The sequence below is a fragment of the Pezoporus occidentalis genome, unplaced genomic scaffold (genome assembly GCF_034315485.1).
Source record: "Pezoporus occidentalis ecotype Australia unplaced genomic scaffold, CSIRO_AGI_Poc_V1 ctg229, whole genome shotgun sequence".
Lineage (NCBI taxonomy): Eukaryota > Metazoa > Chordata > Aves > Psittaciformes > Psittacidae > Pezoporus > Pezoporus occidentalis.
This window is the reverse complement of record NW_026914169.1, coordinates 1,433,195-1,460,377: the sequence shown is the minus strand read 5'-3', so window position 1 is coordinate 1,460,377 and position 27,183 is coordinate 1,433,195. Positions and strand designations below refer to the sequence as shown.

Here is a 27,183-nt window from a genome sequence, read left to right as displayed (position 1 = left end):
CAGGAAGAGGCCAGGTCTTCTATTTAATGAATACAGATTTGTTTCAAATTTAATTTCTTTTTAGTGACCAGGGGTGTGTAGAATAGTAGAAAGGGTGTTCTAGAAATTGTCCCTTGCTCCATCCTCTGTTCTGTTCCTACGGCTGCCTGTACCTGGGTCTCTGGGCATAGGAAGCCAAGCACAGAGCATGGTTCAGTGTCATTACCATACTCTAATTCTTTGCCTGATGTCCTGGACCTGGATGTTTTTTTATTTTTTGTTTTTGTCCCAAACAAAATAATGAACATTTGGCGATCTTTATAGAAGTGAAGTTACCTCGTCTTTCTTCATTTTTAGTGCTACTTTTTCTTTAAAGATGGGGTTTTGGGGTGAAAAGCTGTGTTTTCTAATGTGCCATTGAATGATCCCTCGGTGGGCAGCCTACCCCAGCAGTGAGCAATGTCAGTGGGAAGAAACAGGAAAGGAAGGGAATTAAGTTACACTATGCTTAGAGAGCTTAAGTTACACTATGCTTAGAGAACAGCGCAAGGAGTCTTCCTTCTCTTCGGCTCTCAGATGTATGGTACAAGACCTGAGATGTATGAGAAGATTACAGGTAGGAGACTCTCCTGAGAGTTCACAACTGGCTCATTCATGTACCAACTTCTCTTTGAGCTGTAGTGGCATAATGGTTGTACTCAAGAGGAGAGATGATGTGGTTAGAGGAGACAGAGTGATGGAATTACAAGGAAGTACAAGGGAGTAGCAGACTCATTGCTGGGCAGACCCAACAAAAGCTGCTGCAACATTTTACTGTCTTTTTACAAAAAAAAGAAAACTTCAGCCAGGAAGACTGTTGTTAAGTGCCAGTGGTGCCACTGATAAAGAAACACAGCATTCAAGATAGTGCTCCTCAGTGAATGCTGAGGAGAAGAGTCCCATGGGCCACAAATCAATCTCTTACACAGCTTCTTACCAGCACAGAACAGATAGACTTAAGAGAGGAAGTGAGGCAGATGTCAGCAGACGAACCAAGAGCAGATGGAGGCAGGAACAATGATTTATTTGAAAGTCTGAATGCTTTCTGCACTGGTGGAAGCATATCCTTGAAGATTTTGAATGTTTCATAATACCTAATGCTAACCTGAGAATCTCATTTCTGGGTTGTGTAAACCCAAGGTTTACCTGGAAAGGGATGAATGTGCTTTTTTCTCGATGTTCCCTGGCATAAAGCCCCTGAAGCTGTATATGTCTCCTCTTAAGGAATGAGGTCATTGTGTAATACTGCTGCAGATATCAGAAATAATCGCAAGACAGTCAGCCTCTTTGTGGTGCCAGTTAGCTTGACAGCAGGTTTCCAGTGCCCTGCCTCTGGGCATTTGAATTTGTCACTTTTAGCAGAATTGCAGTAACTTTGTCTTTCCCTAAAGATGTTATTCTCTCTTCACCATTTCTCTCTTTTCAACCCTCTCCTTTTCATATGTTAATTAGATATCCCCCCCTTTTGTTTTCCTTACACTTTCTTCCATTGCTTAACCATGATGTTCCATTGTCTCCATATTTTTCTGTTTAATCAGATCTATCAGGAGCATGGTATAAGAACTGTTTTCTTGGCTACCAAATTCTGGATGTTCTTGTTGAAGCTAAGTACTGAACTCTGGAGACATCCCACAAAAACTGTTCGACATCATACATTAACTCCCTGTTCTGGAATATGCCCTGAAAGTTTTCTGGCTGCTGATAAAATGCCTTCGACGAGTTCTGAACAGAGTCCTGGCAGTAAAAAACATGATCTGATGTGGCTAGAAGTGGGATGAGTGTGAATTGGGAGGAAAAGAGAGAGAAATAGATGAGAGGAGGGAGACCAGTACCTAGAGAGGGCTGACAAGAAGGCTGGAGAGGCACTTTTTACAAGGACAGGTAGTGCTAGGATAAATGAGAATGGCTTTAAACTTTCATTTGACTTAGTTATGTAACAGTGCAAAACATACAAATGCCTTAATTTAAAGGCAATGTAATAACTTTATTTATGGAATCACAGAGTAGGTTTCACTGGGACAAGGTCCAGGCTGCCATCATGATAATGAAACCATGTTGGCTATTTATTTAGTAAAATAGTCACGTTTTTTTTTTCTGATAATTTCATTTTCAATCTGTGCTGTATAAAATAGTACATATTTCATGGAATCACAGAGTAGTTTGGGTTGGAAGGGACCTTAAAGCTTATCCAGTTCCAGCCCCCTGCCATGGGCAGGGGCATCTTCCACTAGACCAGGTTGCTCCAAGCCTCGTCCAACCTGGCCTTGAACACTGCCAGAGATGGGGCAGCCACAGCTTCTCTGGGCAACCAATGCCAGGGCCCCACAACCCTCACAGGGAAGAACTTCTGCCTAAGATCTCATCTCAGTCTCCCTCTGTCAGGTTAAAGCCATTCCCCATTGTCCTGTCCCTACAGGCCTTTGCTCAAAACCCCTCCCCAGATTTCTTGTAGCCCCTTTAGGCACTGGAGCTGCTTTGAGGTCTCCATGGAGCCTTCTCTTCTCCAGGCTGAACCAGCCCAGCTCTCTCAGCCTGTCTCCAGAGCAGAACTGCTCCAGCCCTCGCAGCATCTCTGTATCCTCCTCTGAATGTGCTCCAGCAGCTCCACATCCCTTTTGTGTTGTTGCCCCAGAGCTGGACGCAGTACTGCCGGGGGGTTTCCCCAGAGCACAGTAGAGGGTCAGAATCTCCTCCCTTGACCTCCTGGCCTTGCAGATGCAGAGCATTGTGGAGCTGTGTCCGGGGATAGCCTGATACTAGCTAGGCGTTGTCTTTGGCCACAACTCTGTCAGCCATCCTAGGCAGTGCCTGCCTTTGTCTCAGCATCTCTTTTCTGGCATGCTAAATGTAAATGAAAAGGGAAACTATACACTTCATTTCCATTTCTTCTATTTGGAACTGTAGCAGTGTAGTTTAGAATAGAACTGTTCTCGACACACTATTTCTCAGGTGCTCTTGGGTCCTGTTGCAAGGCTGTTCCCCAGCAGTAATGCAAAGTTTTGAATGTTCATTTCTGTCCTCTGGCTGGTAAGAGCTAGTTATAGCCTAAATCGAATCAGTGTTACAGTAAAACTCTGTAAAGCCAAAGTGAGTCTTGAAAACAGTTCCTTTGTAGTAACAAGGGAGTGAAGAGGGACAAGCAAAAAAAAGAGGAGCTGCCTTTTAGAAAATCAAATTTTTGGGGCAGATGTCGGAAACATTTAGGCTTTTCCCTAAACCTTTCTCCAGATGCAAAACCTTGCAGAGGAGGAGTCTGGGGAGGGAAGTTACGCCTAGATACAGCAGCTCGTGAAGAGCAGGGTCAGAGCTGAGAGTTACTGAAACACAGCAACGTTTTGTACCATGTTAAGGATGTAGCCTAGCAGGGAGAAAATCCTTTGTCTTTTTAATTTTAATATTTTTCCCCCTACAGGTATAGCCTTTACAGACCTCCCTGTAAGTACACCTCTTTTCAGTATTTTAACTACAGATGCAAACAGAAGGGAGGGGGAAGAGTGTGTGTGTGTGTGTGTGATTGTGTTTGATGCCTTGTTAATGAAATGGTAAAGCATTACTGAACGATATGGATGCTTCTTTTTCTGTGACCTTGTAATCCTGTGCCTGGGTTTGTGGACTATTCACATGCCTTCTCTCATCCCTCATCACCTTCAGAGGGTGAGGAATCCTTCTGGAATTAAAGCTAAGATTCAAACTTCATTACACGTCAACATCTTCCCAATGCAGATTCAACTATGGGGAGTATGTGCAAAGCCATTGAGTAGCCTCTCATATGGCCCATCAGCAGGCTGGTTGTAGCATGCGTGCTCGTCACACAGGTTTTGGACAAGCCTTCTCTCACAATGAGTAACCACCTCATGGAATCACTGAAGGAATGTATTTGGCATCCATGTGGGGCTGATAGTTACTCCTCTGACTCACCCGCTAGTGTCAAGCTACTCTTGAGTGCAGTGACAGCAGCTGAGTTACACCAGACAATAGCATCTAGTCAGAATGCAGAAAAGCACAATTTTCACAGTGGGTCATGAGCAAAACCATGGCTGCTCTTTTTTGGGCTCAAGTGTTCCTGAACAAGGAGCAGATGTTTAGGAAGACAAGATAAAACGAGGTCAGGCATACACCAATGCATCCACTGCACCCACTTCCCTCACACAAAGAATTTTCTGTCCCTGAGGTTGCTCTCCTGTCTTTGTAATTCATAACCCTAAGTGAATTTCCTCTGAGGAATTCCTTAGTTTCTGTAACTTAGGCCTCAAAAGTGCTTATTTGCTTGGCTGACTTCTGCACTGTGTGGAGGAAAGCTTGTTCTTCTCTGCTTGGCACCTCCTGCCAAAACTTATTTTGTTCCTCTAAGTTTTGTGTCATGAGAAATAATGCCTAGCATTCCCTGTTCACCTTTGCAATGGGATTTCCCACTTTACCGATCTCTCCCATATCCCAGTCTGTGTCTATGCTGAAAGATGTTCCAGTTATTTAATTTGCCTTTTCACATCAGCTGTCAATACAGCTTGGTGCCCAGGCTCACTGAGCCCAGGGCATCCCCCATACTGCTGTTTCTTGATCTCACCAGATCATCCTTACAGGGTCTTATGCTTCTCTGTGTGTCCTGTGCAGAGGAGATGCTGGTTTAGTGGTAAACTGGAAGAAGACCTCATCAGATCGTGCTATTCAAATGCCTTGTGACAGGGTCTCTAATGGTTGAAGAGTATCTCTCTGCCTTTTACCAGCCTGTTTGCTGAGCTATTTGACTTGGAAATCTCCTTCTGGCTTTTACAGCAGCAGCTCATCCATAACTGTTACTCTTGGCCAGGAAAGAGAATAGTGGCCCTATTGGCCTCCTGTTATTGAGAATTATCCTCTCTGAGATAATTTCTCTTTAAAAAGAAGGTTAGAGACACTTGAGTAGGTCATTTCACCTCCTGACTGTGGGTGTGAGCAAGAGCAGCAGACTTCTGCCCAGTGTGGGTTTTGGACATTCCTCTTCATGTGCAAAATGACCCAGCTGCTGTGTTGGCTGCACGTGACTTCTTTCAGTCCCGTTACCTTTTTCCAATATCATTCCCTTGAATTTCTGCCTTCTTGCCTCACCCTTTAAGGCACCTCTCTATTCCATGTCCTCTTCTGGCCCTTTTTGCTCCCTTGGTGCTGCATGGCTTCCTTGTTGTTCTTCCAATCAGTTCTGGTTGCTGCCCTTTCCTGAAGAAGGAAACACCAAAACCAAGACAGTCTTTTGGTTTAAATATAATTACTATTGTAGAGACTGTAGAAGTCTTGAGGTAGTAGGGAATTGGAAGCTGGTCTAACTTACAAGCAGTATTTTTCACCCAGACTCGAACGCAATGTACATGTGTAAGGTAAAGAAGAGGGAACATCCATTTTATGAAAGTTATGCAACGTCATCTGTGTTTTTCACCTGCTAAAGCCACAGTCTAAAAGTTGAACTGGAAGCAGGAATGGAAGCAGCAGCTCCACCTGGGTGACCTTGAGGTTCTCTGCTTTGAGCAGCATGACATACAGTTTTGGCTCTGGTTCTGTTCCATAGCTAATTACTGAAATCCCCCAGGAAGGAGCTGCAGGAGGAAGGTTTTTTCTTACATTCCAGCCAGTGTGATGAAGCTGACTGGTAGTACACATCAGTGAGAAGCTTGGCTAGTAGACCCCATCAATTTTACACCTTTTAAGCTTAAATAACTTTTAGGGTTGACGTGTCCATGAGATTACACAAAGAGTTAATTTGACCCTTCGAAACACTATACCAGTGTAGAAATTGTTTCCTTGAAGTGCTTGTTGCAAAATTCCTCTTTTTGAGGCAAATGATGAAGGCAATATTTTGCAGTATTCACAATATTAGGAAGTTGGAATGGATACTTTCAGCTGAAGGCCACATTTTGATGTGATAAGCCACACACGGTGAAATGTATTTGCTTCAGCTTTTTTCAATTCCCTCTAAAGAGTCTTTGCGTTTCTATGAAAGTACTGTGTGGCATTAGTATAGGCTGAAATTAATGGAAAAATAACTGCTTGCAAATAGAAGGGAATATCCCACACAGGAATTTTTCCCCTTTTATACTAGTTTAAGTCAGTCCTGGGGCCCAACTGTCTTATTTACACAAGCCCATATAAGGTTCATCCTGCCTGGCTGTTTGCTGAAATGTGGAAAAGCAGGATGTGGAAGAGCCCAGGGGGATTGCAGGGGTGCAAAGGCACAAGGGGGTTAAAAACCAAGTCAAAATGAGCTAGGAAGCTGTGAGCAGCTAACCAATGTCAGAGGCAAGAGGTGCTCCAGATGTTAGAGGGAAGGTCTGAAGATCTTGGCAGGAGAAGCATCTGCCTGGTCAGTGGGCTCTGGAGTGATGTCTCCCTGCATCTGGCAGGGTGGTGAAGATATGTGTAGTTTCCAACTTCTGCTAACCATAGAGGACATTTCTCACATGTGAAAAATGGAATTTTAACTTGGAGGTGATTTGAGAGCACTTTCGGGCGGGCAGCTTCCCCTCAAAGATTAACACACCCCAAAGTGGCTGAAAAATATGTGATGTGTTGTAACTTGAGGATTTTTATTTCCAACTTCCGGGTATTATGGGCGTTTGATTCCCAGCTTTGGATGTCCTTGGTTTCATAATACTAAAAAGCTAAGTTAATAAACAAGCTGATATTATGGACTGTGGAAAAGATCTGATCCCTCGTTACAGATATTTCCTTGACAGCAAGATTTGAAAGAGGAGAGGCTGACTTTAAACACAGCATTTTCCTCTGTTAGCTCTTCTGTGCCATGCTGTTGTTTTCTTCACACACCTCTAACCCAGCAACTTCCTTGGTGTAAGAATAGGAAAGGAGGAGGTGTGCTGAGTCAGCAATGATGTGGTCATTTTCATTTCCAGCCTCTATTTGTATATTCATGTTTTTTCCTTTGTTTTTTTGAGATTCAATCATTTCAAAGGTAGAGGAGCTTGGCCAGGACCTTATCCAGTTGAGTTTTGAAAATCTCAGAGGACAGAAGTACTTCAGTCTTTTTGGAAACCTGTTCTGGTCCTTAATCATCCTTACAAGGAAAAAATTATTTCTTATGTCCTGCCAAAATTTCCCTGGCTGCAGCTTGTGCCCATTGTTCTTTCACTGAACACCCTTGAGAAGAATATGTTTCCATCATTTTTATCACATCCCTTTTGGAGTGGAAGACTTGCAGTTATGTTTTCCCTTTTGGAATGGAAGACTTGCAGTTAGATTTTCCCCTTTGTCTTCTCCAGAGTCATTCCCTCAGCCTCTTCTTATGTGCTGTGCACTCCAACCCTTTTACCCTCATAGCAGAACCCTGCTGGGCCCCATTTGTGCATTTTTCTTGTCCTGGGGATGTCGATATAGAGGTGGAGAACCAGGTATGATACTGCAGATGTAGCCATGCCAGCGAAAGCAGAGAGAAGTAATTGCTTCCCAAAACATGCTGGCTTCATTTTTGCCAATGGGATTAGGATTCTGCTGAGTTCTGCTACGTTAATACATTAGTGTAAAGTAAAATCCACAGCAAGGTTTCAAGGGGCAGTCAGTGACATTGCCAGTGTTTCAGGTCTCTGCAATAGTGAAAAGTTGAATAAATGTTCCAGATAACTGCAGGGAAACCCACGCCCCTTACTATAGAGGAGAAGAGAACTTGGCCTTTCTTTAGGATGACCGCTTATCCCGCAGTAGTAGATCTTGCTGATTTGACCTAGAGGGAGAGGTCTGCCCTTCTGCTGATCTAATGTCTGACACGGGTTTCACTATGAGCAAGAGCCAGGCACCTTCCAGACTCTAATTCCACTGCAGACATCCATGTGCCTTACCCAGTGTGTTTTCTGGCTTGGTTGATATCCAGCGTGTCAGAGCAAAGTGAGAAAACCCAAGTGAGTGAGTGGCATGGGAGAAATTTTTCCCTGAACCCTGCAAGCTATAGCAGATGCTCTGAAGCAGAGGATTGGTCAAGTTTGTGTTGCATACAAAAAAGTAATTTGTGCTGCAGAAAAGTAACATGACAGTGAATGGAACATGTTCTTAGAAAATGTGGTCCAGAGTATGAGAACCAGGCGCCCCTCCCTACACCTCTTCTGATGCCATTTCTCTTTTCCCCACGTTTAAGTGGCTCGGGGATTCAATTTGTATCCAGAAACTTAAAAGAGCTTGAATTCAGGGAACTTCTGGATAGACTTTGACTACCTATTCTCAACTAGATCATCTTTGGAAGCAGAATTACTGGCTGAATTTTAGAGGTCTATTCACGGCGGTAATTTTTTCTCCATATTCTGGTGGTGAGTGAAAGCTTACATTTGGATCCGTAGGCTTGTTCTTACAATGAAATTCATCTATCAGCAATGGAATTTCTTGTGTGAATGACTTGCTGTCTTGGGGCCATCAAAGACTTAACCTCAGAGCTCCATTACCAGCCATTCCCTTGTCATCAGAGATGTAAAATATTCCGAGAACGGCTGCCAAGAAATAAGAGAAATCTATTAAAAAAAAAATGAAGAACACATAGATCTGTTGATTGACATAATGCACCCTCCATTTTTATTCTTCTTCTTGTTAATCTTCTTCTTATTACTATTATTATTAGCTGCTGGCTCATGAATTTTGGTAGAAATTGCATAGGAAACTAAGCCAGGAAGTGGACAGGCCATGGGCAGCAGCCATGGCATCAATCACTGACTGCTGGGAGATTGAACCCATGGCTCTATAATTTTATGCAATGGTTTTCAATAACTGCACAGGAAGTTGTGGGGTTCCTTGAGAGGTCCCTGAAGGGCTGTTGCCCCTCCGCACTCCAGTATATTGTTCAATGTAAAGAGCAGCATTTCTGTCTTATCAAACTGTGTAACTGGAACAGAAGGCTGGGTTTGATAGAGTTTTTTTTTTTCTTCCTTCCCAGTCAAATCTCTACCCTACAGTGGGTCTCCAGACTCCAGGAGAGATAGTCGATGCCAACTTTGGGCAGCAGCCATTTGTGTTCGACATTGGGGACTACATGAGGGAGTGGCAAGCGAAGATTCAGAGCACCATTAAGCGGTTTCCCATAGGAGACAGACTAGGCGAGTGGCAAGCCATGCTGCAGAAGTAAGTCACTGTTTTGGTGTTCAGCTTCCTCCGTTCTGTTAGGCTGTAAATACCTTATAATGCTAATTTATGCATTCTTATGGCAAAAATTGCCAGGCAGTGCATTTTGCTCAAGTTGTTTTACCCTCTTGTTTTGTTGTTTGATAGTCTTTCCTATGTAGATTGCTGCTGTTTCTAATGTAAAAGATATGGGAGAAGTTTTCAGCAAAAGACTGCATGAAAGCTTGTAGGGATGGGAGAAGATACACTTTGAAGCGATCACAGGGGGAAAGGGGTGGAAAGGACACCATAAAAACTCTTTAACATAGCAGAAAAGCCAGTATGTAAGTCAGCTGAATTGAGAAATGAAAGAGCAAGGAATAGCCTAAACCAGAGGCTTCCAAATCCAACTTAACTGAAGACACAGTTACGGCACTTTGTAAATGTATGAATATTGAATGGCAAAAAGGAGTGAGTGGAACTTGGTGAGAACAAATAACAAGAGTTGTCAGAGGTCAAGAATATCTTCTATCTGAAGAAAGACCCAGCTGACTAAAGCTCCACAGCTTGGAAACAGGTAATTGAGGAAGGTGGACTGTAGTTGTCTGTTGTCAGTCATTCACACCATGAAGGGCATGACTAGAAAGTGATTATTCGCTATTTCTCAAACCACAGGAATTAGAGAAAAAGCATCTCCTCACTTAAAAACATTTTTTTATATTCACTGAAACTCTGGGACTTGCTGCTGCAAGAAGTAGCGGGAGTATAGGTATAAGTAGATTTTCAGATACACAGTATCTAAGTATTCACAGTAGTTCATGGAGACCAATTCCATGGTGGTATTTTAAACCCCCAGGTCTGTTGCTGTTGGTTCTGTCTCTGATTACAGAGAGCTCTATATTTCACCTTCTTCTTATATTCTTTCCCTAAACAGCTGATACTGGTCACTGTGATCCAGGAGGCTTAGATGCAGTGATGATTGCATCCATGTGATCGTTCTTGTTTTCTGTTAGTGTTGTATTTAGTTACTTGCAGATAATTTGGGGCAGCCAGCAAAACCTTTGAAAAACAACTAGCAGAAGCTATTGAAAATAAGAATAGTAACAATAATACCTTTCTTTATGAAAATAAGGGGCAGAAGGCCTGCCAGAGATTTTGTAGGGCCTGTAGGAAGACTGCGGTATAAAAAGAGACCTTGTGGAGGATAAGACCATATGCAGTTGAATTCTTTGCCTGTGTGTCCAGAAATCAGGTAGGTTGTCATACTGGAATGCTCGTTTGTGAGGAACTTGGCAGAGCCTGTGTCTGGGATTGAAGTGTCTGTCAAAGAAGCACTGGAAGAAATAGGTGAGTAAAGAAAGTCTGTGGGATCAGATACTTGCCTAGAGTCCTAAAGAGACTCAAGGAGAAAACTGGTGTACTTGTAGTGGTGGAGCAGAGTTTCTCTCCAAACTGTGTAGGGTCAAGAGAAGGGGAGGATGGTGTGTATGATGCCATGTTCCATGAAGGGTTTCAGAGTTCAGAAGAGGTGCCGTGTTTCTTGGCTGAGAGAACCTTGGGTCTCTCATGGCTGAGAGAACCTTGATGTCTGGGTTGGACAAACATGTAAAAGCACTACTGAAGTGTAGATGTGTTGGGCACATGGAGAAATAGGATGTGGGTTTTGCAAAGAGGAGCCTGCAGACACATTGATATGGTTGTTGGGCTGCTGTCTTCATCTTGAAAGTCCAAAAGGCTTTTGAGAAGTTCCCTTGCTGTAAACTAAGGGGGGACTATGCAGCCAGAGGCTAATGTCCAGTGTTGATTATGAGTTGTTTAAGAGGCAAAAGAGAGAATGATTGGGCAAGGGGTTGTTACTTTGGGATAATGAGACTGTAAAGAGACTTGAATGCATGCGGGTAGTGTCTGTGGTGTTGAGGATGTTAAGAGATGGGTGGGAAGAAGAGACTCTTCAGGAAAGAATGAGATCTTGGGGATAGGATGACTCATTACACAGAAATGTCAGCTCCCTTCCTTTTTCTTTTTTTTTTTTTTTTTGTAAAAAGCAGGGAAAAATGAGTAATGCAAGGATTTGTCATGGGAAATACAGAGGCCAAAAGATAATTCTGTCACTGTGTGAATATGTAGTGTACCATTAATGTGATGTTTTGGTTCTTTCTCTCCAAAAATATGTAATAGAAGTGAGAAGAGCATGAAAAAAATACCCAAAGTAGGATCTGCCTTTGCACATGGGGTGGGTGGGTATGGGGTGGGTGTAAGGCAGGGAACAAATATACAGTATCAAAGGATATGATTGTGAGTGGTAAGACAGAAGTATGAAATAAATGTGTTGAATACCCTTTAGGAGGTGATGAAGAAACAATTGTACTGCAAGAATTAAAGGTCATCATGTGACCTTCTATGGCAAGGTGACCTGCTTAGTGGATGGGGGAAAGGCTGTAGATGTTGTCTACCTAGACTTCAGTAAAACCTTTGACACTCTTTCCAGCAGCATTCTCCTGGAGAAACTGGCTACTCATGGCTTGGATGGTGTACTCTTCACTGGATAAAAAACTGGGTGGACAGCTGAGCCCAAAGTTTGTTGATGACAAGTCACAGGTGGTGTTCCCTAGGGCTCAGTACTGTGGCCAGTTCTGTTTAATGTCTTTTATCTTTTTAACCTGGTGTCATTTGCAAACTTACTGAGGAAGCACAAAGGGATCAAGTGCCCCCTCAGTAAGTTTGCAAATGACACCAGGTTGGGTGGGAGTGTTGATCTGCTGCAGGGTAGGAAGGCTCTACAGAGAAATCTGGACAGGCTGGGTCAATGGGCTGTGGCCAGTGGTATGAGGTTCAACAAAGGCAAAGTGACAGTTCCTTCACTTGGGCCACAACAACCCCATGCAACACTCCAGGTTCGGGGAAGAGTGGCTGAAAACCGCTTGGTGGAGAAGGGCTTGAGAGTGCTGAGTGACAGAGCTGAACATGAGCCAACTTGAGCCCAGGCAGCCAAGAACCCCCAAAACACCCTGGCCTCTATCAGCACCAGTGTGGCCAGCAGGGCCAAGGCAGTCATCATCCCCCTGTACTGGGCACTGGTGAGGCCACACCTTGAATCCTGTGTTTAGTTCTGGGCCCTTCACTACAGGAGAGACATTGAGGTTCTGGAGTGGGTCCAGGGAATGGCAGTGGTGGACCTGGGGAAGAGTCTGGAGCACAAGTGTGATGGGGGATGGTTGAGGGACCTGGGGGGTTTAGTCTGGAGAAGAGAAGGCTCAGGGAGGACCTTATCACTTTCTACAGCTACCTGGCAGGATGATGCAGCCAACATGTGGCTGGTCTCTTCTCCCAAGGAACAAGGGATAGGGCAAGAGGAAATTGCCCCAAGCTGCACCAAGGTAGGTTTAGACTGGATAATAGGAACAGTTTCTTCTCCAAAGGGTGGTGAGTCATTGAAACAGGCGGCCCAGGGCAGTGGTAGAGTCACCGTCCCCAGAAGTGTTCACAAACCATGCATAGGAGGCCCTTAGTGGCATGGTTTAGTGATGGCCTTGTCAGTGCTGGGGTAAAGGTTGGACTCGATCTTAAAGGTCTTTTCCAGCCTAGTTGATTCTATGATTTTAGGTGAAGATAACCAGATAGCACATTGAGAAAGAGTAAAGGAGGGTTTTTTTTTAAACTCTCTGCCATAAGATACCATGAAAACAGCGTGGATCCAAAAAGTGACTGAAGAAGTCACTTTTCTGGAAGAAAACTGAAGAAAAATCTATCAGAGCTACAGTGGGGTGAGATTCCACCACTAGGATAGGAGCTATCTGACTAATCATTGGGAGCTGGAAGGGAAAAGTATATTTCGTGTATGTCTTTATTTTTTCCTAGGCATTTGCTTTTGCCAGTTAGGAAGTCCAAGTGTTGGGCCACAGGGTGTTTGGTCTGACCCAGCATGGATGAGATGTAACAACTGGCATCGACTTTAACTTTCATTTTCATTCTGATGTACTGAACTGTTGACACAGTAGGGTCATTTTGTTCTTTGCAACGTATCTTGTCAGGCTTTAGAAGGACAAGTTCTGCTTTGGAAAGCAGCCAAAGAGAAGGAAGAGTTTAACTGATATTTAAATTAAAATAATTCATAGTTCCTAATGCTCAAAAGGTGACTTGTTCAGAAAAAAAGTGTGTCCTGCATCTCTGAACACAAAAGGATCTGCAGTGGGTGAGAGCACTAGTCTGTCAAGCTTAGTTTTAGATGTTTTAGGATGTTTGGTAGCACAGGTTCCTGCAGCAATTGAGTGTTTTTTCCTTTTCCTGGTAAAAATGACTGTTTTTTTGCAGCTTTGTAGAGCATTTAAATCTTTGCAGCCTCTGACTCTGGCTACTGAATTACACAGGAGTAAGAGTTGCCTTTTTCCCTCCGCTCTTGCCAGCCTGGATCATGGTGTTCGGTGTTTCAGCCTGGCTGAGCCAGGATGACCTGAGTGCTGTGCTTGACAGCAAGAGGGATGCAGTTAGGTCTGCCTGTCTGTTCTATGCCAAGGGCAAAGGGCATGTCTTGGACCAACCCTGGTCAGAAGCACTTGCTTTTAAAGTCAATTTTAAAAATAGAACACATGCTTACAATGTTATGCCTGTCATGATTGCTGACTCATAAAATACTTCTTTCTTGTACTGAGAGTAGCCAAGTTGGATATGAGTTTTGAGCTGTGACTTAGATCAATAACAGCTTCATCATGAGAAACCTACTTTGATATTTACCACTAGAAGCTTTGAAAGGCTGTGCTGGCTTTTTAGGTTTTGTTAAAATCTGGTGAGCATTAACATTTAGCCACCAGATCTTGGGAAGCAGAACTGCTTTAGAAACAGTCTGTTCAGAAAGATGGTTTGTTGTGTTTGTTTTCTACAGTGATGCTGCCTCCTCCTTCCCCCCCCACCCCATTCCCCCCCCCCCAAATTTTTTAAATACAACTTGAAAATGTGAGAATATTTGTAAAATAAGTGCTGATGGTCTGCTTGTTGTAAGTCAGCAGATAAAGTATCTGTGAATGTGTAGAATTCATAAGGAGATTTAACTACCAGAGATATGATTGCTGTCAAAATAAGTGGTGGAAGAAATTCAGGAACAGAATCCTTTATTTTTGAGATGTACTTGAAAGCCATGAGCCTCTCTGAGATTCAGATGTGATGTCTCTATAGTATGTCACTGAATGCAGTACTAAGCCCTTATTAAGTGACCCTGGACAGCAGGCATGAAATAAATAAATAGCGTGTATGAACTGGAAGTCTTAATTTTTTATTATTCTTCCCCCCCCCCCCCCACTGTAAGGCATATATAGAGCCTCCCTCCTGTTTGCTAAGGAACAGGTGCCTGTCTTGTAAATTTATACTTGTCTGAACCCTAATTATATCCTAAGCAAGCTGAGTTTGATCACTGCAATTGCAATTTCTGTTGTGTTGATTTTTTTTTTTTCTCCAGTGGATTACCCTGGAAAACCACTCCAGTGTTTTACCAATGTCTCTCATCTGTTTGTATTTTTCTATTTTCTAGTATGGTTTCGTCGTATTTGGTTCATCATGGGTACTGTTCAACAGCAACTGCCTTTGCCAGAATCACAGACACCACAATCCAGGAAGAACAGACCTCAATAAAGAATAGACAAAGTAAGTCTCTTGGGTAGTTGTTCCCAAAGTGTGGCGTGCTGGGCATATGTTACCTTGAGGACCCTGCAGAGGAGTGGAGTGATGTGGAAGCAGAAAAGTTACTCGATGACAATACAGAGCTGTCCAGAGCACACTGCTCATTCAGCATTGCTGCCTGTGGGTCAGCACAGCTTGGGGACCATTGCTGGGAGCACTTTTCCCATCATCACTGTGCCCTTTCCACCCTCTGCCCTCTTTGCCTGAAGAACTGCCCTATTCTTTCCTTTGCCTGTCTGCTGTGAGGACTGACTTGCATGCCTGGCAGTGTCGAATGTGCAAAATTTCTGATCAACTTGGTTAACTTTCCTCAGTGTTGCTGAAAGTGAATAGCTGAATCCTGAAAGTTATGAGGTGACTCTCAGCTTTGAGTCCAGCAGTTTCACACATCAGGCTAAAGGTAGTATCTAAGGTGCTTTCTTGGAGGTAGTGTCAAATCAGTGGAGAATAGAACAGTTACCTTGGACTTTACCTGAACTGAGGTGACTGTGCAGCAAAGATCCTTTAGGGTTTGGATTATTAGGTTTTTGGGTTATTAGTTTCTTTAGCCTGCTTATAGGCATCCAGACACATTGATCTATTTTGACTGCAGCTTCCAAAGGTAATGCGCTTTCCAGTCCCTTCTCACATTTTGTTTTCATGTAAATTCTTTGCGTATTGAAAATTTTGCAAACTTGTAGCTAGTGTGTTTAGCTTGCACTAGGTGAAGGATTTGCATCCACTGTCTAGTTTGGTTACTGCTGTTTCCTCCAGAGTGGCTTATGTCTCAGCTGGGGAGGCTGTAAGGGCTTTTGGTTCCTGCAGAGTAAGGCTTTTTGCTTTCTCCTGCCGTCTGTTTGGTTTTACTTTTTTATTTTTTTTCCATTTTTTTTGGCTTTTCTATTCCCAGGCTCAGCTTGCAGAGTCGCAGAACATTGATGTGTTTTCTGCATTCTCCTGGCTGTTGGCTACAGGCTACATCCCACTCTTTCCCTTCCCTTTGTGAACCGTTCCTCATGTGACGCTTACGCATGGGGAGCATCATGTCCCTTTGCAGCTCACTCTCCATACATTACATGCGCTTAGCCAGCATTTAGGTTCATCTGGGAACTCTGCTTAGTACCCACAATAACTTGTAGCTGCTGGCCGGTAGTGCTCACAGGCTTTATGCTTTCCAGGTCATGTACTGTGTGACTCTGAGTTCAGTGTTCTGCTGGTGTAGGTTGGTGGTAAAGCCTTCTGGAGGCATGCGAGACTCTATAGTCTTGTTTGTCTGAAGACAAGTGATGAGGCAGATGGAGAAGTTCTGAAGCTGAGGCTCAAATTAAAGTTGTAAGGAATACAGAGATGGGAAGACAAAGAGGGGGGGGAATAAAAAAGCAATGACATCTGTGAGAGTTGCCAAACAAGGCAGAGAAGAGAGCTGTTGAAAGCAGTGAGACATACAACAGAGAGTGAAGTGAAGGAGTGCAACAAACGTTGGCGTGAGAGCCACCTCTTTGGTTTTAGCTTTCAGCTACAATGGCAAGCAGATAAACACTGTGACGTGGGATCCAAGACCAGTCGTTGCACATTATTACTTGAGGATTGCTAATACAGATTTCCAGGCTGGGCTTTCAGCTGCTCATGCCGTGGAATAGTCATGGCTTGCTGTAATTAAGAGCACCTCACAGGTGATCCAAAACCTTCTCTCTGTTGTTTGTAAGGAGTCCTGGAAAAACAAAGAAGGAAGTGCAGTGAATTTGTTGTTTAAGGACACTTAAAACAAAATGAGAACCTCTGTAGGTCGGCAGCTTTGCTGAGTGTTCAGAGGTGGGATCTCAAGTTAAGTTTTGCACTTGTGTCTTCTGACCCACTGAAGGAATATATATGAGCCATGAACACCCAGGATCACAGATGGCTTCTGCCTTGTATCTTTGCACCTCCTAGAAGCATGCAACTTGTTGAGCTGTCTCTAGCCTAGTGAGCAACTGATTCTTGGAGCTGGCTTATGGGTGCCACATCCTTATTGCAAGCCAAGCTCAGGTGTTAACTTCAGTGCTTTGGAGTGGGACTTGCAGGAACCCAGTTTTGGTGGTATAACTACTTCTACTTAGAGGTAGGGATATGGGGGAAACAGCACTGGGCTGTGGCTTAAGCCCACAGGCCCTCTAAAAATACTCTGCTGGTCTGATGCTCAGCCATACAAACACTTCCAAGTGTGAACCAGCCAGAGGATGTAACATGGGTGTGACCTGGGGTCTTTACAGAATCACAGAATCATTACGGTTGAAAGGGACCTCTGGAGATCATCCAGTCCAACCCTTTGCCAAGGCAGTGCCACCTAGAGCAGGTCACACAGGAACCAGGAGGGTTTTGAATGTTTCCAGAGAGGGAGACTCCACAACCCCCCTGGGCAGCCTGTTCCAGGGCTCTGCCACCCTCAAAGGAAGTCATTCTTCCTCATGTTGAGGTGAAACGTCTATATTAGTTTATTCTACTTGTCCTCTCAGTGGGCACCACTGAAAAGAGTCTGGCACCATCCTCCTAGCATCCACCTTTGAGGTATTGATTTGCATGGATGGTGGTGATGTAATTAATGATCCCCTCTCAGTCTCCTCTTCTCTAGAGTAAACAGGCCCAGCTCCTGCAGTCTCTCCTCATGAGAGAGATGCTCCAGACCCCTGGTGATCCTTGTGAACCTCCCCTGGACCCTCTCCAGTAGCTCCTTGTCTTATACTGAGGAGCCCAGGACTGGACACAGTTCTCCACATGTGGCCTCTCCAGAGCAGAGTCGAAGGGGAAGATCACCTCCCTTGACTTCTAGCCACACTCCTCCCAGTGCACCCCAGTGTACTCCTGTCCCTTCTGACTCACGGGCACACTGCCAGCTCATAGTTAACTTATCGTCTACCAACACTCCCAGGTCCTTTGTCAGCTGAACTGCTCTCTAGTAGGTCAGGCCCCAGTCTATGCTGGTACTTGGAGTTCTTCCTACCCAGGTGCAGGACGTTGCACTTGCCCTTGTTGAACCTCATTAGGTTTCTCTCCAGCCTATCAAGGTCCCACTGAATGGCAGCGCAGACTTCAGGTTTGTCAGCCACTGCCCCTAGTTTTGTATCATCGGCAGACTTGCTGAGGCAACACTCTAGCCCTTGAACCAGGTCATTGATAAACAAGTTGAATAAGACTGGACCCAGTATTGATCCCTGGGGAACACCACTGACTACAGGCCTCCAACTGGATTCTACTCCTCTGATCATGACCCTCTGAGCTCTGCCATTCAGCCAGTTTTTGATACACCTCACTGTCAATTCATCTAACCTGTGTTTCCTAAGCTTACCTACCACGATGTTATGTGAGACAGTGTTAAAAGCCTTGCTGAAGTCAATGTAGATAACATCCACTGCTCTCCCTTCATCAACCCATCCTGCCATGTCATCATAGAAGGCTATCAGATTGGTCAAGCAAGACTTACACTTGGTGAATCCATGCTGACTACTCCTGATGACCTTCTTTTCTATGTGCTTGGTGATGACCTCTGAAATTGTCATGTCTTGCTTTCTTTTCCATGGCTACATAGCTCTGGGGCTAAAGGACAAAAGTCCCAGAGCACCCACCCCAGCACATGCCTACTTCTCCTTCAGATCTTTCTACTCTTGGTGTTTCTGAGCTACTAACAGAGCCTTCCTCATTTTCACAGGCTTTTTCTCACCCTGATCCATAATAAGATGTAGTCCCCAGTTTTCCCTAGACTTTATGCAAAGTGGTAGTGGGGAGCCATGTGGCATATGTGAGACAATTCCTCTGGCCATTCTTGTTGGTGAGTCCTGTGTGTCAGTGGGTCTCCTTTTGCTTTCAGGAATACAGAAGCTAGTGTTAGCAGGCAGAGTGGGAGAGGCTATAGAAGCCACCCAGCAGCTCTATCCTGGCCTCCTAGAACATAACCCCAACCTGCTCTTCATGTTAAAGTAAGTATGAATAGCTTTATACTCCCTAATGCTGAAATGTGTAGATGAAGGAGAGAAGAAAGAGGCTGTCCAGTCATCCAGTCTGGCTGTACACCTTGGTCTGAATTCAAATTGTTCGAGATCCCTTTGGGAGCACGTGGGAGAGGATGGAGGTTCAGCCCTTTGCACATTGCTTGTAGCAATGTAGACTTAGCCCTGTTGTTGCTGCTCAGACCTGGTATGGCTTTGCCTCGTGAGGCAGAGGTAGGTGAAATTTTTGCTCTGTGAAGGAGTTTCTGCTCCTTCACAGGTAGTGTTTACTTGTCTTGTAGAGATCTTCCAACATGTGGCAGTCACTGTGGAGGTTCCTAGAAAGGCAGAAGTATAGAAAGGGCTGTCTGGGGAAGAGTTTGGAGGGAAAAAGAGCTTATGTGTCCCAGTTCTTCCAGCTGTACAGAGTGGCTCTTCCCAGCCTTCTGAGACATATGAGGACAATTCCCAGTAAAGCTAAATGAGGAGTTGTCCTCACTATCTCTGGGAGTGTCCTCACTATCTCTGGGAGTGTTCTCACTATCTCTGGGAGTATTGCCTTTTTTTACCCTTCTCTGTTTTCTGTTGGCTGCCAGTATTTCCAGGCTGATGGGATAGTGGGGGAACTATGATGTTTGGAAGATTTAGTATCTTTTATCTGAAAAAAATACAACCCACAATAGAATTTTGGAGTACCTGCAGAGGTGGTGGAGATGAAAGCATGCTGTAAAGGAGCAGTTTATTCTTACTACAATGGAAATAAGCTTGCTTTTTTGGGAATGTCTCAATATTCATTGACTTCAAAGTTGAAGTTTCTGAACTCTTTCCTCCTATAGCATTATCAGAGCACTTGCAATACGTGGGTACCAGGAGTCTGAAATGTGTTTTTGAAAGCCAAGTTTAACTTGTATGCAGTTTCCGGAAGTTCTCCGCTTGGTAGCTGAGGAAGCCTCGGTGCAGAGCATCCTGGCTGTCACGCAGCTTCTTCTCCTTCTTCCCTCCTGTGAAACCAGGTGTCGACAGTTTGTGGAGATGGTGAATGGGACTGACAGTGAGGTCCGTTGTTTCAGTGCCCGCAGCCCCAGATCCCAGGACAGTTACCCCGGGTCCCCCAGTTTAAGTCCTAGACATGGATCAAACAACTCACACATTCATAGTACCGGTAAGTGTGTTCTCTGTGTCTTGTAGTGAGAAAAGCAAATGTCAAAGGTGGACATGGTTATGTGTTCACCTTACCTGCTGTTTTCTGTGTATTATTCAATGAATGCTCCTTTCCTTTCTGATAACCAGCTGAGAGGACATATGTGATCATAGGTGTCTCTACACAGTTGAAGAATTAATTTTTCATTAGTTATTTTCCACTGACAACTGTCTGCACAGCAGTTGGTTTTTTTTTTCACAATAAAGAAGATTTTGAAGGTGGCCTTCTCATGCAGCCACTGACAGAGCTGTACGAGGAGGTCTGAAAACAAGCCCTGCTCCTCGACCTTGGAGTTTGCAAAAGAACTGCTTTTCAGTAAGAGCTGAGCAGAAGATGCTGCTCAGTTTTGGCCAACTGAGTGAAAGGTTAGGGGGGTTGAGTTGCATGAGAGGATCTCCCTGCCCCATGGACTTTGGTTTGCAAGCTCTAAGCATGTGAGAAGGGAACAGTTATGTTCCTTCAAAGCCCATCTCTGGAGCATCAACTCTTTGCAGTTAGGGAAAGTAAACTTCATGATTTGAAGTGGAAAGAACAAGATAAACCAGGACACCCGAGATACGTTCCTTAGGTAATTATTGACTAAGGCTTTGAAGATGGAGTGGACCAGGGAGTATGACCTGCAGAGCCCCTGAAAACACTCAGAGCTGCTTCACTGAGCCTTGAGCTGCTCACAGCCATGAAAGTGTATTTTGTTTCAGTATTCCCACTGCTGTGCACAGGCAAACACTGAAGGGAAAGGAAGACAGGTACTTGAATGCCTCCAAGCTGTCACTCACCTTCCTAAGCCAGTATCTTTGTTTTCCTATATTGTGTTGTGAGAAACCCTGGGTATGTTTCTCTGACTAGGTAGTCAGAATCATCCCATCAGTCCATAAAAGCTCTTGGTAATACCTGTTTTCAGCCAGAAAATGCTTACATCTGCAGCACAAGGCAGCACTCATGTGTATGTGTCTCCATCCATGGGACATCACCTTCACAGTTCTCTCTGTCAGACCTTGTGCTTTGAAAATAGTGATCATTTAATCAGTGCACATTTTCAAAGGTTAAGCAGAACTGTAGTGCACAGTCTGCTGCGTCTTTGTCATTAAAATGCACAAAATTGCTCCTTGTTTGAATCTCTGTGTTGTCATGATAAAAACAGAAATAAATTCCCTAACTATAACTGTGTGATCAGCTGATGAATTTGAATGTATCACCATTTCTGTAAGAACAGCCATGCCAGGTTCCATCATCTAGCCAAGATCCTGTGGTCAGTAGTGGTTTGCCTAGGGAAGAATATATGAAGGCAGAAAAACCATAATGAGGTTTTTCCAAATTATTATTCACAGTTGTCTTGGTATTAAATAGCCCCTGTAAGGTTAGCCAGTCCTATCTGAATCCATATAAAACTTGCAGTAATGACTAAGGGTTTTTGTCTTGTGTCAGTGAGTTCCACAGCTCGTTAGACACCTGTTGGTGGGGGGGGGGGACCAGTTGAGATTTCAAGCCTGACTCTCCTTTCAGTGATGTCTGTTCTGAAGCTTGTGACTTTTAAGAGGGTTGTTCTTACATGCTGAGTGTTGTGTGAAACGAATATACCCCTAATGTAAGATAGGTTGTGGAAAGCCTGGCAAGTTGTTACTGCCAAGAGTTCTCCTTGTTGCCCAGTTTTCACCTGTGTTTGCTTAGTTTTTCTGGATAGGGGGTTTATGAGAAATACTTGATTTTGTGAGAAGAGGGTTTGTAAACTTCTTTACAAACCATCCATGCTTCATATTTCAAAAATAATTTCTATACCTGTGTTTCTGCTCATCTTTTATTTGCAACCTATTTTTAGAACTTCCTTTAGCTCAAATATTGCTGGTGAGCAATGGGATTCCTTCTGTATACATCTGTGTTTTCTCTAAGCCCCACTGAATTTAAGGACAGTGAACCATAATTGAAGCTCTGAAGTCTTATTTTGCTTTTTTCCTTTGGGGTCTGCTCTCTTGATAAATTGCTGGCTTCACAGTATAGCGATATTGCCATTCTGGTCTCATTTTTCCTTCCTCTTGACTTACAGGAGCGGACAGTCCAACCTGTAGCAATGGAGTTGTATCCATGAAAAGCAAACAGAGTCACAGTAAATACCCAACACTGAGTTCATCATCTTCATCTTCCTCTTCCTCCTCCCCCTCATCTGTGAACTACTCTGAGTCCAATTCTACAGATTCTACCAAATCTCAGCAGCACAGTAGCACGAGTAATCAAGAAACCAGGTATTGTTTTTTTTCTTTGTAGGTGCCTGAGAAGGGTGAGATGGTGGGAGAGGGCTCCTTCTGAGTCTACTCTGTGGGGGTGTGTAAGTGTGTTTGTGATGTGTGGGGTGTAGGTGTAGGCTTCAGGAGGAGCCAGAAAGGCATCTGCCCTGCTCTTCTGAGCATCAGAATTATCTACAAGATCACTGTTATTCCCAGCAGAAACAAGCCTGTTCCAGTTCCCCTGCTCTGGCTTAGGCTTGGAGGCTCATAGAATCAGACTGGTTTATGTGGGAAGGGACCTTAAAGCTCATCCAGTTCCTACTCCTTCCAGAGGCATGGGCACCTTCCATTAGACCAGGTTGCTCCAAGCCCCGTCCAACCTGGCCTTGAACACTGCCAGAGATGGGGCAGCCACAGCTTCTCTGGGCAACCTGTGCCAGGGCCTCAGCCTAAGATCTCATCTCAGCCTCCCTCTGTCAGTTTAAAGCTATTCCCCTTTGTCCTGTCCCTACAGGTCCTTGTCAAAAGCCCCTCTCCAGGTATCTTGGCAGCCCCTTCAGGCACTGGGAGCTGCTGGAAGGTCTCCCTGGAGACTTCTCTTTTCCAGGCTGAGCAAGCCCAGCTCTCTCAGCCTGTCTCCAGAGCAGAGCTGCTCCAGCCCTCGCAGCATCTCCGTGGCCTCCTCTGAACTCACTCCCAACAGCTTCACATCCCTTTTGTGTTTTTGCCTCAGAGCTGGACACAGGACTGCAGGGGGGTTCTCCCCAGAGCACAGTAGAGGGAGAGAATCCCTTCCCTTGACCTGCTGCTCATGCAGCCCAGCACATGTGGGGGGATCTGGGCTCAAGTGCACACTGAAGCTGGATCATAGGGAGCTTCTCGTCACCCAACACCTCCTTCTCCTCAGAGCTGCTCCATCCAGTTTGTATTTGTGTTTGGGATTGCTGTGACCCAAATGCAGGAACTTGCCTTTGCCCTTGTTGAACTTTGTGAGGTGTGCATGGACCTACCTCTGACTTTTCTTTGTTTCTTTCACCTCAGTGACAGTGAGATGGAAATGGAGGCTGAGCATTACCCTAATGGAGTCCTGGAAAATTCATCTACCAGGATAATGAATGGCACCTATAAACATGAAGAGATCCTGCAAACAGATGAATCCAGCATGGGTAGGGCGTCAGAGGCAGGAAGGGTAAAGGGAAATAGAAAGAGTTGGTATTGAGAGATCAATTGTAATTGGACTGGGGGAAAAAAAAACACATACCCACCTCAGTGAATGAAGTTCTCAAGATGCCTGTTTCACGGGGAAGATGAATCTGTCCTGGAACTAAACTAGGTCTGGTTTTTCATAGTCTCTCACCAGTGCTGGTGATGTGGAGCAGGGAAAGCAGTAGGAGTCAAAGGGTTGTTCAGTACTGGTCATTAAACCAGCTTAGAGCAGTCCTAGCACTTATGCCAGCTGAGGAACTGAACTGAGCTGTGGAAAGGTGGCTGATGCCCCATCACGAAGTTCAACTTTGAACTTTGGGGTGGGAGGGAGAGAATGAAACTGGGAATTCCTCCAGTTAGAATGGGTCTTGTGGGCAACCCGTTCTGGGAAGTTGGTGGTGTTAGCATCTCTGACAAAGTTTTTGGAGTCTGGGATTGGTTAGACCAAGAAGTTACCATGTTGTGTGTGCTATACTATGCATGCGAAGAGGAAACGTGGCTGGAGCTGCAAGCTCCCATGATTTTATCAAAAGGCTTGATATGTAGCTAATCCTCAGGCATTAAACAAACTGAGCTTAAGTTTTCCCTGTACCTAAAAAGTGCTATGAAAAATACCACTGGCTATTGCAGTTCAGGAATCACAGAAGGCTTCGAGTGGGATAAACTCAGAGTGGAGAGCAGCTACCTTCTCCAGAAGGGGAAAGAGTTTATGGGTGTCGTGTCACAGAGTGGGCAATGGTGGGGAATGAAGGACAATTGTTACTTCTCCTCTGCCTTTTCTCTAGAAGACAGCTGCCCCCAGAGGCAGCTGTGTGGAGGGAACCATGCTGCCACAGAACGAATGATCCAGTTTGGACGTGAGCTGCAGATTCTGAGTGAGCAGCTTTGCAGGGAATATGGAAAGAACACAGTGCACAAAAAGATGCTTCAGGTAAGCCTGGGCCTCATGCTGCCTCGCAGCAGTTCTGTGGGCCAGGACTATGGTTGTGGGCTCCTTTGCAGAGCTGTGGGTATCCCCCGCTTCTGCTATTGGTGAGGAAGAGGGGGCCTGCATGGGGATCAGAGGTGGAAGCTTGGTGAGCACAGATCATCTAGACCAAATTCTCAGCACGGGACAGAAGAAACACAGTTCCCGCCTGCCTTCCTGGAGCAACTACATGCATGCTCTTCTCTCCAGGTGACTACCTGCCTTCCTGTGCTGGCTCCCCTGCCACATGGAGAGGGCACCCTTTTTAATCCACTATCTTGACAGCCCAGTGTGGTCCCTTGCTGCCAAGAAGAAAAGGGCCCTTTCTTTTCAGGAGGTAGGCACCTATCACCTTGGTGATGGCAGGAGGTGCCCCAGCTGATGGACCTGGTTTTCCTGTGTCTTTGCAGCTGTGCATGACCTTACTGTACCTTTCTGTTCTCTCATACAGGATGCATTTAGCTTGTTAGCTTACTCAGATCCTTGGAACTGCCCTGTTGGTCAACAGCTGGACCCGATCCAGAGGGAACCTGTGTGTGCTGCTCTTAATAGTGCTATATTGGGTAAGGCCTGGTTCCTATGTGAGTGTCACCCACTGGACATACCTCTCAAGGGCTGTCCTGTGTCAGGCAAGCCTGTGAGTGGCAGGAAAAGCTCAGAAATACTTGTACTTCTGCCTCTCTTCCTGTTGCTCAGGACTGACAGGGCCGTGATACAGAAAGGAAAGCCTACAGAGAATGAATCCTTCTGATGTAATCTTCTTTTCACTCCCTTCCTTGGGTCTTCCTCAATGCTACTTCCAAGGATGTTCCTTAGGATTTTCCTCCCCTGCTTATTAAAGAAGCCAAGATCTTTTTGATACATTTCCTGCCTCTCCTTCTTGCTCTGAACTCACCTGAATCATTTTGCTGGCATTACCAGAGCTCTTTTCTGTGCTGTTTGGGTTGGCGGAGGCTTGTCCTACCATCATTCTACTTTCTGGCAGGGAATGCAGTTGCTGTGTTGCAGTATCATAAGTGAAGCAGGTTTCCATAGTGCTGGATGTAAAGCAGAGGGGAGCTGTAATTCCACTTACCTTTGAGCTCATGCAGAACGTGCAGAGTTAAATGTGGGCAGAGCTTGTATTCCCTTCAGGCATTGCCTCTGTGTGTTTCCATCATGTGCTATGCTTCTTATAGCCCAGAGGGCCTGACTGCCTGTAGTCCAGTGTAAGAATTGAGGCTGTGGTAATGATCTAGCCCTCGGAAAACACCTTGTCTAGGTCAGCTGAGGATTCCTTCTTGCATACATAGCAAACATGATGTTGGAAAGAAGCAGTGACCAGTGAGTGAGTTTGTCTAGTGCTTGGACTGCTGTGTAGACTTGCATAAGTGGGAGAGATGGAGAGGTTGCCTCTCATTTGGTTCCGGTTTCTCCTGCTTTTCCTTATTCTTCCACACTTTGATTTCTCATGTTTTGGGGGGTTTGCAGCAGGAGCTCCGTTGCCTTTTTCTTTCCCTGGCCACCACAGTAGCACTTTCTCAAAGGCTGTGGTGAGCTGTGGCTCCATGTGGGACATGTCATGGGTGGTGGGGTGTGCAGAGGAGCAGTGGTGCAGAGCCACTGGTGCTCAGGAATAGCTTCCTTCCAGAGCCAGCACTTTCTGCCAGGGGTGCTGGGCTTGATGACTGGGTGGGACTGAGTGGGACCTAGCACAGGCAGCCGGCATGCAGCCGGACACCTCTTCTAAACAGATTTCTTTTTTTTTGCCCCACAGAATCTCAGAACGTGCCAAAGCAGCCCCCACTGATGCTTGCCCTGGGCCAGGCCTCGGAATGTTTGCGGCTTATGGCTCGCGTGGGCTTGGGCTCCTGCTCCTTTGCCAGAGTAGACGACTATTTGCACTAGCCACCAGAGCAAGATGGAGTTGACATCATTGAGTGCTGCCCTTCACCTTCCGTTGCTGCCACTCTACACCACCACCTCGTTCAATAGCCTGACCTCCCTGCCACCAACACCCCTCTAGCACACACACACACTGCCTGTGAACTGGTTGAGTGAGTCCCTCACTGTGTGGCTATTCCCAACCCCAGGAACAGCTGGGAGATCTTACCTGTCTCTGTGCCATTGCTGTGGCTCTAGTGGCACTCAATATTTTGATGGTTTTTCTAATGTAGCACCTTCCAATGTAGGGATTTCTCTTTTGATTTGAGCTGTTTCTCATGGATCCACCAATATTGTATCTGGAGAGTTTTGCTGAGCTGGTGTCTGCTGATTTACTGAGGAAGCTCATCAAGTTGCTGACAGCTTGTTCTTGTCTTCCCTTCTTCCTCCATTATGCCCATACAGCATCATCTTGTGTGCTAGTTATCTGAACTCTTCTCACAGTGGCAGCTCAGAGGGAATTGTTTATTTTGCTTGAATCCTGTTTATTAAAAAGGTCACTTACATCTCCACAAAGTCATTGATGTATTTATTGCCCACAGACTCAGTCCCAGCCATGCACATCATACAGGCCTTCAGGAAATCTAGTGAGGTACATCCTGTCATGCACTAATGATGAAAAGTGGAGCAGCTTGGTCCTTTGTGGTGCATGCCTCTCTTAAGAGCACAAGGCTCTCAAATCCTTGTCTTTGTGAGTGGAAAGATTAGAAGACTTGACATTGCCTCTGTTAGTGGCTGAATTGTAGCAGCGTCTTACAGCCCTGAGAAATGGGTAAATCAAGCTCTCACAGGAATAAGAAGGACAAGATTGTTGAATGTTAAGCTATCTACTGTTGTGTTGGTAGAAGCAGGTTGTTGGCATCCAGGAAACATCCATGGATGCTGCCAGTTGGGCTGTCAGTTTTGGTGTTGAATCACAGCCCCCTGTTTTTCTCCGTATAGGGCAGCTCTGTCACTAAAATACAGTAATAATAGTACTTG

At 45.0% G+C, this 27,183-nt stretch overlaps 1 protein-coding gene across 6 annotated transcripts in view; it reads left to right on the top strand.

Moving 5' to 3' along the window:
* RANBP10 (RAN binding protein 10) overlaps positions 1 to 26,718 on the top strand; it is a 66,866-nt gene extending 40,148 nt beyond the window's left edge. For 2 of the 6 annotated variants that reach the window (XM_062621290.1, XM_062621295.1), the window contains 10 exons: positions 3,431 to 3,453; positions 8,915 to 9,099; positions 14,600 to 14,712; positions 18,569 to 18,677; positions 19,700 to 19,848; positions 21,929 to 22,124; positions 23,148 to 23,272; positions 24,098 to 24,243; positions 24,731 to 24,842; positions 26,036 to 26,718. In XM_062621290.1, coding sequence (XP_062477274.1) covers positions 3,431 to 3,453; positions 8,915 to 9,099; positions 14,600 to 14,712; positions 18,569 to 18,677; positions 19,700 to 19,848; positions 21,929 to 22,124; positions 23,148 to 23,272; positions 24,098 to 24,243; positions 24,731 to 24,842; positions 26,036 to 26,166 — 1,289 coding nt within the window. In that variant the 3' untranslated portion in view covers positions 26,167 to 26,718. The other 4 variants (XM_062621291.1, XM_062621296.1, XM_062621292.1 and 1 more) reach the window with 4 other exon arrangements.
* Positions 26,719 to 27,183: the final 465 nt, after the last annotated feature.